General features: G+C 38.0%; 1 protein-coding gene across 14 annotated transcripts in view; it reads right to left on the bottom strand.

Annotated features, from left to right (window-relative positions):
• Lrch3 (leucine rich repeats and calponin homology domain containing 3) overlaps positions 1–12,261 on the bottom strand; it is a 107,231-nt gene that overhangs the window by 63,124 nt on the left and 31,846 nt on the right. For all 14 annotated transcript variants that reach the window (XR_013113561.1, XR_013113564.1, XR_013113563.1 and 11 more), the window contains exons 2-3: positions 4,078–4,222; positions 2,439–2,565 (exon numbers count right to left, since the gene is read on the bottom strand). Coding sequence is in view for 7 of the 14 variants with exons in the window: in XM_076942829.1 (XP_076798944.1) it covers positions 2,439–2,565; positions 4,078–4,222 (272 nt within the window). In the remaining 7 variants the exon portion in view is untranslated. The remainder of the gene's footprint in view (positions 1–2,438; positions 2,566–4,077; positions 4,223–12,261) is intronic.

The following is a 12,261-nucleotide window of genomic DNA, read 5'->3' as shown; positions in this document are numbered from 1 at the left end:
AGAGCTTAGGATTGAATAAGTAGTGAAAAAGTTTAAATGATTTGATGATAAAAATTTGGGGAATCAGAGTTCACGGGCAGTGCAGGCTACAAAGTAAGACCTTTTTCAAAAAGTAAAATAAAAATATGATCAAACTATATGATGAAAAATTTAAATAAATATAATAAATAAAATAAAATGGAAAAAATAAACAAAAGAACTTACAGTATAAGTTATACTTACTTTGTTGGGAGCCGACTTTCAGCAGAAAGCGGCTATCAGCTTTGCAGCCATCTTGAGCCATATACCCTGACATGAGACTTGGATTACAATAGCCTACAACAGCTGAGCACACTCTGATAACATCTTGCTTTAGATACCCAGGACTTTCCTTGGGTGTGTGAGATTAAAGGTGTGTGATTTAAGAGTGTGATTTAGGGATCAGATTTAGAGACAAGACCTAAGGGCATGATTAAAGGCGTGACCAAAAGGCATGGCTTAGAAGTGAGACATATAAAGGCGAGAGGCAGACAGAAGAGAGATCAGAGAATCAGACACTTTAGACATTAGACACTCGGAAGAGAACAACAAGGAGTACAACTAGGAACTAGAAGGAGTATAACTAGAAACTAGGAACTCAAGTCTTGGGACTTGGACTAGGAAGAGAGACTGAAGAATAAACGGGATTGAATCACACTCTGTCTGGTCTCCATTCTTCGAGTCCGTCCACACTCTCTCTCGCTGAACTCCGACCCTCGGACTGGAGCAGCAGCTTGGGCCGGAATACAGTGGCCGCCAAGCGCGAAGTGGAGAGGGCCTCAACATTTTAGGCTACCCAAACTGGGGCAGCCTAGTCCCCAACACTACTTTATGCTAAAAAGTCAAGTTCTAAAAGAATACCCCAAAACATACATTTTGGGTTTTATTTCCAAATCTATCTAGCACAAAAACAGTAGCCTAAAATTCCCAATCTAGATTTAATGTCTGTGAATTTTAACATATAACCTGTTAAATTTAAAGTCCTCCTACCAAAGTAATCTAATTTCTCTAACTAGATTTATACCTTTCTTTTTCTGTTTACAACCATCTTTATTAATAAACCACACCAAAAAAAAAAAAAACTGTATTTCTAAATCTCAGTGGACACAGTTGCATTTGATCATTTCAAGTAATACAAAACAGGCTTTAGCTCAAGAAGGCTGATTTCCAATCCTACGTAACATAGTCTCTGGCAAATTATGTCATCTTAGTACTAGTTTCCTTAGCTATACGCAGTCAGTATTAGTCCAGCTCATAATATAATTGTGGGGATATAAACAGTTTGACTCCGCTGGGCAGTGGTGGCGCACGCCTTTAATCCCAGCACTTGGGAGGCAGAGGCAGGCGGATTTCTGAGTTTGAGGCCAGCATGGTCTACAGAGTGAGTTCCAGGACAGCCAGGGCTACACAGAGAAACCCTGTCTCAAAAAACCAACGAAGATCAAAAAAAAAAAAAAACAAAAAAAACAAAAAAAAAAAAAAAACAAAAAAAACAAAAAACAAAAAAAAAAAAAAAAAACAAATAGCTTGACTTCTAAACTAACTCAAAACATAAATAGTTAAGAGATGGTTTCTTAGGCCCGGCAGTGGTGGGGCACATCTTTAAGACCAGCACTTGGGAAGCAGAGGAAAGCAGATCTCTGTGAGTTCAAGGCCAGCAGTCTAGAGAGCCAAGTTCCAGGACAGCAAAGGTGCAAAGGCTACACAGAACAATCCTGCATTGAGAAAATCAACCAAACAAAAAAGAGATGGTTTCTTGTATATTCACAAATAACAGTAGATGAAGTTTAATAGTATCTTAGAAAATATGAAATAGCAAATTATAGTTGGATACATATTCCAAAGGTATGGCAAGAAAACAAACAAACATACAAAAAATATCAAAGAGTAGCTTTTGGAGTGCCCACTCATCTATAAAGGCTAATAAAAGTCATAAAAATATTGATATAAAGATTATAATTTGAAAACCCAACTACATTATTAACTGATATCTCAAAGTTTAGTAATAACAGAAATCATTTAATACTGGATAGAAAATAACCAATGATATTTCCTCATTTTGTGTGGTGATATTAAGACTTGTACATTGAAGTCTTTCTTAATTAAATTGCCAAGCCAACATTATGAAATTAATTTAAAAATAATCTTTTTTTTGAAGTAGTAGGTTATTTATTTAATGTATATGAATACACTGTAGCTGTCTTCAGACACACCAGAAGAGGGCATTGGATCCCATTACAGATGGTTGTGAGCCACCATGTGGTTGCTGGGAATTGAACTCAGGACCTCTGGAAGAGCAGTCAGTGCTCTTAACCATTGAGCTATCTCTCCAGACCTTAAAAACAAACTTAATATTTGACTTTTATCATATAGAAGACTACAGACATGTTGGATAATAAAAAAATAAAATGTTAACTTACGAGTTCCGTCAAATGTCTGAGATGTCCAATTTCTTCAGGAAGTGAGACCAATTTGTTATTACTAGCGATTAAGACTTTCAGTGGTAAGTTACACAAGTGGACTGGCAATGTTGACAGTTGGTTCCGACTAAGTAAGTAGAGAAAGAGTGGTCAGATACCACTGAAGGAAACATCTCCATCTTTGTCATTTTAGATACAAAATTAAGTCTTATGAAGAATAAATAAGATACTAGATTTGAGTTCTGTCAGTTTAATCAATTCCCTGCTGACTAATTTCCTGTTAGACAGATAACAGGAATCTTTGTTTATCAAAAAAACATGAAATCAGATATATAAAATACTAAAGCATATTTCTTTTAGAATAAAAAGAAATTAAGCTTACCATGTAAATTTTTAAATTTATTTTATTTATATGAGTACACTATAGCTGTCTTCAGACTCACCAGGAGAGGGTATCAGATCCCATTACAGATGGTTGTGAGCCACCATGTGGTTGCTAGAAATTGAACTCAGGACCTCTGGAAGAGCAGTCAGTTCTCTTAACTGCTGAGCCATCTCTCCAGCCTTACCATGTAAATTTAACCCCATAATAATTCTTTTGGAACCACATCCTTCTCCATTTTCAAGATTTTTTTTGTTCATTAGTGTAGTTCATGGACCTTTAAAAAATTTTTAATCCAATAATAATCTACTTCTATGTTTATTAAGAAAAATAATTAACATTTACATAGACATTTCTCTAGTGTTATTTTTAATGAGATTTCTAAAAGGAGTGATTTTATTTTTTAAGGTTTATTTTTATTTTTAATTAAGTATATATGGGTGTCAGAGTGGGTTTATAGGTGTGAGTGCAGCACCCAAAGCAGCCAGAAAAGGGCATCAAATTCCCCTGGAGCTGCAACTATAGGCAGTTGTGAGCTGTCTGACAAGGATGCTAGGAACTGGACTCAAGTTCCCTGAGTAAGCAGGATATGCTTTTAACAAAGGAGTCATCTCACTAGCCCCAGGGATGGATTTTTTTTTTTTTTTTTAAGGCATATAAACTGGGCACCAAAACGTTTCCATGGTCCAGTGAGATGGCTAATGGGTAAGGGCACTTTCCACATAAGTCCGACAACCTGAATTCAATCCCTGGAGCCCACATAAAAGTGGAAGTAGAGAGAGACTCCACAAGGCTGTCCTCTGCCTCTGTGCATGCATTACAGCACACAGCCACACACTTACACCATGCACACGCACAATAAAAGTAACGATGTAATGTGTGTGTGCGTGCCTGCTGCTGGGGACTGAACCCAGTGCCTTGCGCATACCAGTCTAACGCTCTGCCAGCTAAACTGTATCCCAGTCCATCAGACCTAGTATTTACCTGACAAAGTTAATTTGAAAATGTAACTGGAGAACCACAGCTGCAAGACCTCTACAGGCCTATCAGACTAACAGCTAGTAGAGTCTGTTAATTATACAAAGCTAAAAATAAAGAGAGAAACAGGAGAAACACGGGAAAAATGTTACTACATCCTAAGAACATATCAGAAACTGCTAGTGTGAACAGAGAACTAACTGCAAACATTTCAGTGACTGAGAGGAGAAAATTAAAGGTCATATAAAACCATTTTTTCCAAAAGAATAGCATTCTTACCTAATATTTAGGAATGTCAGAGCTTGTAAGTTTAGAACAGCCTCTGGGATATAGCGAATACAATTCTGGTATAGGTTAAGACTTTCCAGAGAAACAAAGTGACATGCTTCCATAGGAATTTCTGAGAGGCGATTTCGTGATAGGTCTGAAAGAAAATATAAAAGCATAAAACCATTGTTTGAAACTTGTTCTACTGAAATTAGTATGCTTCACAATTACTTGATTTCTCCAGAATTCCTATTGTGGAAATTGGTTCAATATAAGCATTGAAATATTTATTAACTGGCAGAGAAACCCATTAAACATACTAATTTATACTACTGCTAGGAAATGTTTCCTTTACACTTTCCACGCACACTAAAAATAAAATTGTTACTCTTTGTAAGTAATACACATTCTAAGACATTGGCCACAAAGCTGCATCACTAAATTCCAAATGTCATCAGATACAAATGGATCCCTCCTCTCAAATTATCCACCTTCCCATGTATGTATGGGGGGTGGGGGGTGAGAGAGAATGCCATGTGTTCATGGGGTAAGAGTACAGCTCTCCAGGGTAGGTATCTCCTTCCATGGAAAGAGCCAGGATGTCAGGGCTGGGCAGCGAGTACCTTTTATCCACTGAACCATCTCAGCAGCCCAATTGCCCTACTCTTTACTAAAGAAAGTTACAGTCCTTTGTTAAAACATACCCAGGAACCTTTTTTGGTCCCAATGACACAATGTGAGCCTCAATAAAAATAGTATTTTTTTTATTTTAAAATAGAGGGGCTGGAGAAATGGCTCACTAGTTAAGAATACTTGCTGCTTTTCTAAAGGACCACCAGAGTTTGGTTCCCAGAACCCACAGTGGGCAGATCAGAACTGCCTATAACTCTAGCTCTAGGAGATACGACGCCCTCTTCTGGTCTCTGTAGGCTGGTACACATGCACGCGCACACACACACACACACACACACACACACACACACACACACACAAGCATTTTTTCTTTTGTGGTTTTTGAAACAGAGTGCAAGATCACTTTCCACCTTAAATTTTTAATAACTTTTTCAAAAAAGTAATTTCAATGAACAAAATCTATCATGCATATTAACTCAGGATTTTAAAATGATATATTGCCCCAAAGAGACAGAGAACCAATTTACTAGCTTATGAACTGATTAAAAGAATCAACCATTTATTTTGCCTTTTCTATATGACAATATCATTGAATAACCTAGATATTTTAACCAAAGAGTTAAATGATGAAATGAAAATAGCCTAGTTACAAGTACAAAAACAACAACAACAAAAAAAAACCAAAGCAGGATATCAGTATTTTACAATTTCCAATGAATTAATGAATCAAAGAATAGAGCATAAGCAGCTATCAATTTTAAGAATAATTTTGTTTTTGCTTGTGTGTGTGTGTGTGTGTGTGTGTGTGTGTGTGTGTGTGAAGACCAGAAGAAAAGTTGCAGGAATCAGTTCTCTCGTTCCACCATGTAGGTCCTGGGGATTGAACTCAGGTTGCCAGGATGGGCAGTAGGGCCTTTGACCTGCAGAGCCATCTCACTGGACCTCAGTGACTTTCATCTTTATAAAAGGTCAGAACATGGGGCACAAACTATAATCCCAGCACTCAAGAGTCTGAGACAGAAAGATTTTGAGTTTGAGGCTAGCCTTGGGCTGTATCCAGAGATCCTATCTCAGAGATAACAACACAAACCAGGAGAGCAGGAGCCAGCTGAGACGGCTCAGTGAGTAAATGCACTTCCTCACATACTCAACAGCCTGAGCTTGACCCCTGGATGCCATAGTTGAAGGGAAGAAACAACTCCTGAAATTTACTCATTGGTCTCCTTATCTGTGCCATGGCAAGCATATGCCTGCTCGCTCTCTGACTGATACCCCGACCCACTCTCCTTGCTGGCCACTTAAGCTAATTTTATTTATATATATATCAAAGGAAAGAGAGGGAAAAGAAGAAAGGCAATCAGAAATTGTGTCTCTTACTAAAGCAAGCAAGCAAGCAAACAAACACACCTAAGACCCTGCATTTGCTCTAGCTTCCAGCTCATCTGCCCACTCAGGAATGCCGAGAACAAGGGCTGTGTTGCTGCCTCCCCACCCTCCCAAAGCCATCTGGTCAGCTAAACACGCCTCAGAGCTCTGTGCCTGAACTGTTTTTCTCTCTTCTGTTCTCTAGGAAAAAAGACAACACTCAAAAGTCTGTGGTGAGAACTCCTGACTAGGAGAAGTTGTGGACAGAGAGGACTTGGATAACCCACCAGTGCCTTCCTTCGTATCTGCAAGTGTCTACTTTTAACTGCAGTCAGAAGGTGACATTTTGGGCAGGTTTGGGCACACTGCTTTCCCAGTAATTTCTTGATGTTACTTTACTACTTTGCCATCCAAGCATATAACAGAGAGAAAGGGAAGAAGGGAAGGAGGGAGGGAAAGAGAGAGAAAGAGCACATGCCTGGCACAGGTGTGAAGCTCAGAGAATGACTGGCTAGAGCTGGTTCTCTCTGACCATATAGGTTCTGGAAGCTAACTCGGGGTATGAGGCTTGGCACTTGCTCACCAGGCCTCCTTGCTGCCCTCCAGCAATTTCAATCCTTCTTCCAAACCAGAAAGGTCCCCTCCACTGCACCTTCAGGTGAGGTGCCTCTACTTGCTCTTCTTTCTCTGTTCAATGGACTCTTCTACAAAATCACCTAAGTCACAACTTTGAGGACTTCTATAAAAATCCTCTATATAAATTATTATAGTTTCTCTCAGTTAAAAATTCTTTTATGCTATAATTAGAAGCATGCTATTCTGTTCTCTTGAGGCTTGATTTGTTTGTCTTTCCCAGTCACTGGCTCTACATCTACAGCCAGCTTACTCTGCACACACTATCCTTATTCATATTCTCTTCCACTGGTTTGAGGTAAGTAGACAGTGTAGCAGACTACTTTTCTATGTCAACTAATGGGTCTCCTCATCCTCAAAGCTCAAGTCACAGTGCAAGGGTACACTGAATGACAGTTCACACTAGAATAGCAGAAGCAATGAAATGCTGGCATTAAGATTTCCTTCTGTGAGCTCAAAGGTTGCGACCATCATCCAAAAGCCTCTGATTCTCAGGGCCACTAGACCAGAGAATCCCATGCTCTCTAAGGAAGTCTCCTGCTTGCTTACCACGTGGTTGTAAAAGAAAGAAACCACCATCTTGCCAAAGCACCTCTTAAGTGCACATATTGTCTGTGAATGTAAAATGCAATTGTATAAAACCAAGTTTCACATAAAAATGATCTTGACTCTTCCCAGAGAATTAGAATATAAAATTATTTATAATTTGATGTATTTAAGGATAAACACTTTGCATAAATCACATATTGTGAATGTCTTTAGTACAAAGTACAATAATTACTTTATCAACTATAATTTAAGTTTTAAAAGCTGGAAGAATAAGAGGAATTATTAATGTCAATTATAAAATGCTTCAATATGGGGATGGAGGGATGTCTCAGCAGTCAAGAGCACTGGCTATTCTTCCAGAAGACTTGGATTTGATTCCCAGTATCCATATGGTGGCTCACAACCATCTGTAACTCCAGTCCCAGGGGATCTGACTCCCTCTTCTAGTCTTTGAGAGCACCATGCACTTACATGGTACACAGACAGACATGCAGACAAAACACCCATTTACATATGTAAATAAAACAAAATGAATGCTTCAATATTTAAGTTTGATACAATAATCTTCAAGCAACAAGTTAAAGTGGAGACAGCTTACAAAACTGAATTTTTATTTATAGACAAGTCTTGCTTTTTGATGAAGGCTAACCTTGAATACAGCATTCTGTTTAGTATCTCTAGTGCTGGGATTATAGATGTATACCACATTTGGTGTGGTGGTCTGAATATGCTTGGCCCATAAGGACTAGTACTGTTAGAAGGTGTGACCTTGTTAGAGGAAGGGTGTCACTGTGGGGTGGACTTGAGACTCCACACAGTGTGGAAGAGTCAGTTTCTCTTGGCTGCAGTCAGACCAAGATGTAGAACTCTCAGCTTCTCCTGCACCATGCCTGGCTGGGCACTGCCATGCTCCAGCCTAGATGATAATGGAGAACCTCGGAACCTGTAAGCCAGTCTCAGCTAAATGTTGTCCTTTATAAGGGCTGCTTTGGTCATGGTGTCGCTTCACAGCAATCAAACCCAAACTAAGATTAAACCTGAACTATTATAACCTAAGAAAGGGAGGCGTGGCTTAGTAGATAAAAGTGTTTGCTGAGCAAGTATGAGGACCTGAGTGCGGCCCCCCAAGACCCCCATAAAAGCTGATGCAGGGAATGAGCATCTATACCCCATGCTCCTACAGGTAAATAAAAAGTGAAGACCAGAGACTCTCAAAGTCTGTGAGCCTGGTGTTTGCAGAGAAAAGAACAAAGAGGTTCTGCATCAGCCAAGGTGGAAGGCCTCTGCCTCCCTAGTTAGCTGCAGGTACATGCCGGGTCTGCTGCAGCTGGCTCCTGGGCATCCTTAACCTACTATCTCGGATTCCAGATCCTTTGCATTTCTCTCTGTGTTTTCAATGAACTTGCTAAATCTCAAAAAACAACAACAACAAAAAAACAACAACAACAAAAAAAAAAAAAAAAAAAAAAAAAAAAACAACAACAAAAAAAAAAAACAACACTTTTTGAGAGCTTATCCAAATCCCATCAATTCCAACAATGTGGGAAGAAAGACCATCCTTACAACACTGAGCCTTTCGGTCTAAAGCTCAGCTCATTTCCCCAGCAGAGACACGCTTTAACACTTCACGTAAAGCCTCAGACTTTGTCTCGAAGACTTTACAAAAGTGTCGGTATATTCTCAGATTCTAATACTTCACGAGTGATATACTTCTAACCACTTGTTACTCATATGGAGAAGTAAAATAATTGTCCTATGTTGATTTCATATTTGACAGCCTTGGTAAACTTTTAGTTCAAGTACCTTGTCTGCTGACCCTTTTGACTGTTTACATGGCTCTATGAATAATGGAGCCTTTGTTTCTTCCTGTGTGCTTCTCTTGTATTTACGCAATTTCCTCACCCTGTTTCTTAGAACATCAAGTATAATGCTGAATAAAAGAAATAATATCTTTTTTGTTACTAATTTCAATCATTTTCTTTGTTGACTCTGTATGAAATTAAGAAAACCTAAGTTTGCTAAGACTTTTAATTGGTAATAGGTCTTAAATTTATTAATATTTTTCCTTTATTAATATAATCATGATTTTACATTTTATTACATCAATATGGAATTTTTCTTTTTTTCCAAAGGTAGATTTATTAAGAAAATGGGAGCAAGAACTCCCAAGAGTAGAAGAGAACCCAAGGAGGAATTCTCAATTTTTACTTTTTAGTATGCCATTATTTTATTCTTCTTGTGAAGAATTAATTCTTATCCTCATAAATCTTTCATTCTATTAATGTAGATGAGACCAATTTTCTAATGTTAAAGAAATTTTATAATAACCTTGAAGTAAAGTGTGATGGTTAATATTGATTGTCAATTCAGTTAGATTTAGAACTACCAAAGAACACTTCTGGGTATTCTATGAGGGTCTTTCCAGAAAGAAAGAATGTGGGTGGCACTGCTGAGCGGGCAGGTCTCAGACAGAATAAACAAGCGAGGGAACAGAGCATCAGCACAGCCTCTTCGGCTTCCCAGATCTGGATGTAGTGTGACTGCCCTAAGCTCCTGCTGTCATGGCTGCTCCATGATTGGCTGCACTGTGCTTGAGCAATGAGGACACTAACCCTTACCTAGGCTACCCACCTCTACTCTATGACCTTTATACTAGACTAAGCTTGTCAACGTGCAGTTCAAGTTTTTTACAAACTATGGCATCATGAATGATTGTTAGTATTGACAGCAAAACTATACTACTCTCATCAATTTGGATTGGAAGCATTCCCTCCTTTTCTATTGACTGAAAAAGGGTCATATAGGTTTCAAATTATTATTGTTAGTTTTAAAGCTTGTTAGAATTTGCTGGTAAAACCATCCATCTAAGCTTAAAGTCTTCCTTAAAGAATTACTGGTTGGATTTCTTTAACAGTTTAAGATCATTTAGGCCTTATATTTTCTTGAATCAGTTTTAAATTATGTTCTAGGAGTTTGCTTGTTTTCTATTTTCATTTAGAATGCGATCTTGTTATGTGGTTAGGGTTGATCTTAATTTATAGGCTCAATCCTCTCTCCTCAGCCACAGAAACACTGGGACCACAGGGGGTTTTTGTTTGTTTGTTTGTTTAGTTGGTTGGTTTGTTTGTTTTTTGTTTTTCAATACAGGGTTTCTCTGTGTAGCCCTAGCTGTCCTGGAACTCACACTGTAGACCAGGCTGGCCTCAAACTCACAGAGATCCACCTGTCACTGCCTCTAGACTCCTGGGATTGAAGGTGTGCACCACCATGGCCCAGCTCACCACAGGCATTTTTATCATCATGCTTGCCTAGCTGTCTGCTATTATTATTAGCAACTTAAATTTTATTACCATAAAGTTATTCATACTATCCTGTGTTTATAAACTTTTACAGTATCTACAGTGACTTCCCTTACTATATTCGTTTGCTTTGGTGATTTATACCTTCTTTCTTGATAAGAGCATCAAGTTTACAACATCACTAGCATTTTCTCTGCCCTTCTTTCGTGCTAAGGTTGGATGCGGAGCGTATTCTAGAGAAGCACTCTGTCACTCAGCCGAAGCCCCTCCTCACCGTTAACTTTTACTTGGTTAGCCTGCACATCACACACATGTGTTTCTACTTTGTTCATTTCTCATCTTTATCACCTCTCTTCTATCAGAAGGGATCATGCTAGGTTTTATTTTTATTTTTATTTTTCAATTTACTGATCCATTTAGCCCAACAATTTTACTTATTTTTCAAATATATGCATTTAAAGCTATAAATTCAACAGACATAACAGCACATGACTTCAATCTTAGATAAAAGTAGGGTAAGTTCCAGGCCAGCTGTGGTTACATAGTAAGACACACACCTCAAAAACAACAAAACCCAGCTATAATCTTTTAAGAGTCATAGGCAGTTAGATCTCTACGAGTTCTAGGCCAATAGACCAGGGAGGGCTACATAGTAAGACCCTGTCTTTAAGAAAAGGAGGGGGGAAGCCCCCCAAACTATAAATTTTCCTCACTACTGTTTTTATTTAATAATATTGTATAATAGCTCTAGCAGGATATTATTAAAGGTATTGATAGTTTATAATTTTCATTATTTGACTCATTCTATTAAAAATATTGCTTAACTGCCAAACATATAAGGATATTCTAGTTATGTTTTGTTAATGATTTCTAACTGTAATAAAATATATCTGATTTTAATCTTTTGATTTCTGCTCAGATTTCCTTATGATTCAGCAAATGGCCAATCATATAAATATTTCATGAGTCTGAAAAGACTTCTACCCCAGACATAAAGTCCCAGTTAAGCCTATACATCACATTTACTCATTTGATAATACTCACTCAATACTTACCATCATTTTTTATTAGTTTTTTTTCTATCAATTGCTAGCAGAGAGGGTATATTACATTCTTTTACTGTTGTTAAAACCTGGTCTGCCTTCCTCCCTCTGTTATAGCCCCCATTTTCCTCCCCTACCCCCCATCTTTCTGAGACCCAGGCTGGCCTTGAGCTCACTATATAACCAAGTACCAAGTGATGAGATTACAGGTGTGCACCATACTCGGCTTACATGACAGGACTTTTAACTGAAAAGCACGGTTTATGTTTAATAACATTACCCATTATCGTTGGAGAGTCAAAAGGGTCACATGACAGGTACAACTTCATTGTTCTTTGAATTATCTAAGCTTTCTTCTTTTTTATTATTAGGGTTTCATTTATGTTCAAAGTGGCAGTGCATCTAGATCCTTAGCTAATAGTTCTGATTTTATTGAAAATTCAAATTAAAGAAATAAAAATAAATAATAAATTGTAACTAATACAGAAATTTTCATTTATAGAAAATGCTCTGATTCTGTATGTCATGTCGATGCTTGAAAACTGCCCATTTCACCACAAGGGGAAAAAGATTTCTTAGCTTTTACATTGTTTTATTTCTAGTTTTGCTCAGGCTGGCCAGGAACTTCAGATCCTCCTGCCTCAGATTCCTGAATGCAGGGATTTCAGGCACAA

The sequence above is a fragment of the Arvicanthis niloticus genome, chromosome 12, assembly GCF_011762505.2.
Source record: "Arvicanthis niloticus isolate mArvNil1 chromosome 12, mArvNil1.pat.X, whole genome shotgun sequence".
NCBI classification, from domain to species: Eukaryota; Metazoa; Chordata; class Mammalia; order Rodentia; family Muridae; genus Arvicanthis; species Arvicanthis niloticus.
Note: the sequence above shows the minus strand (reverse complement) of the source record. Positions and strands in the feature narration are given on the sequence as shown.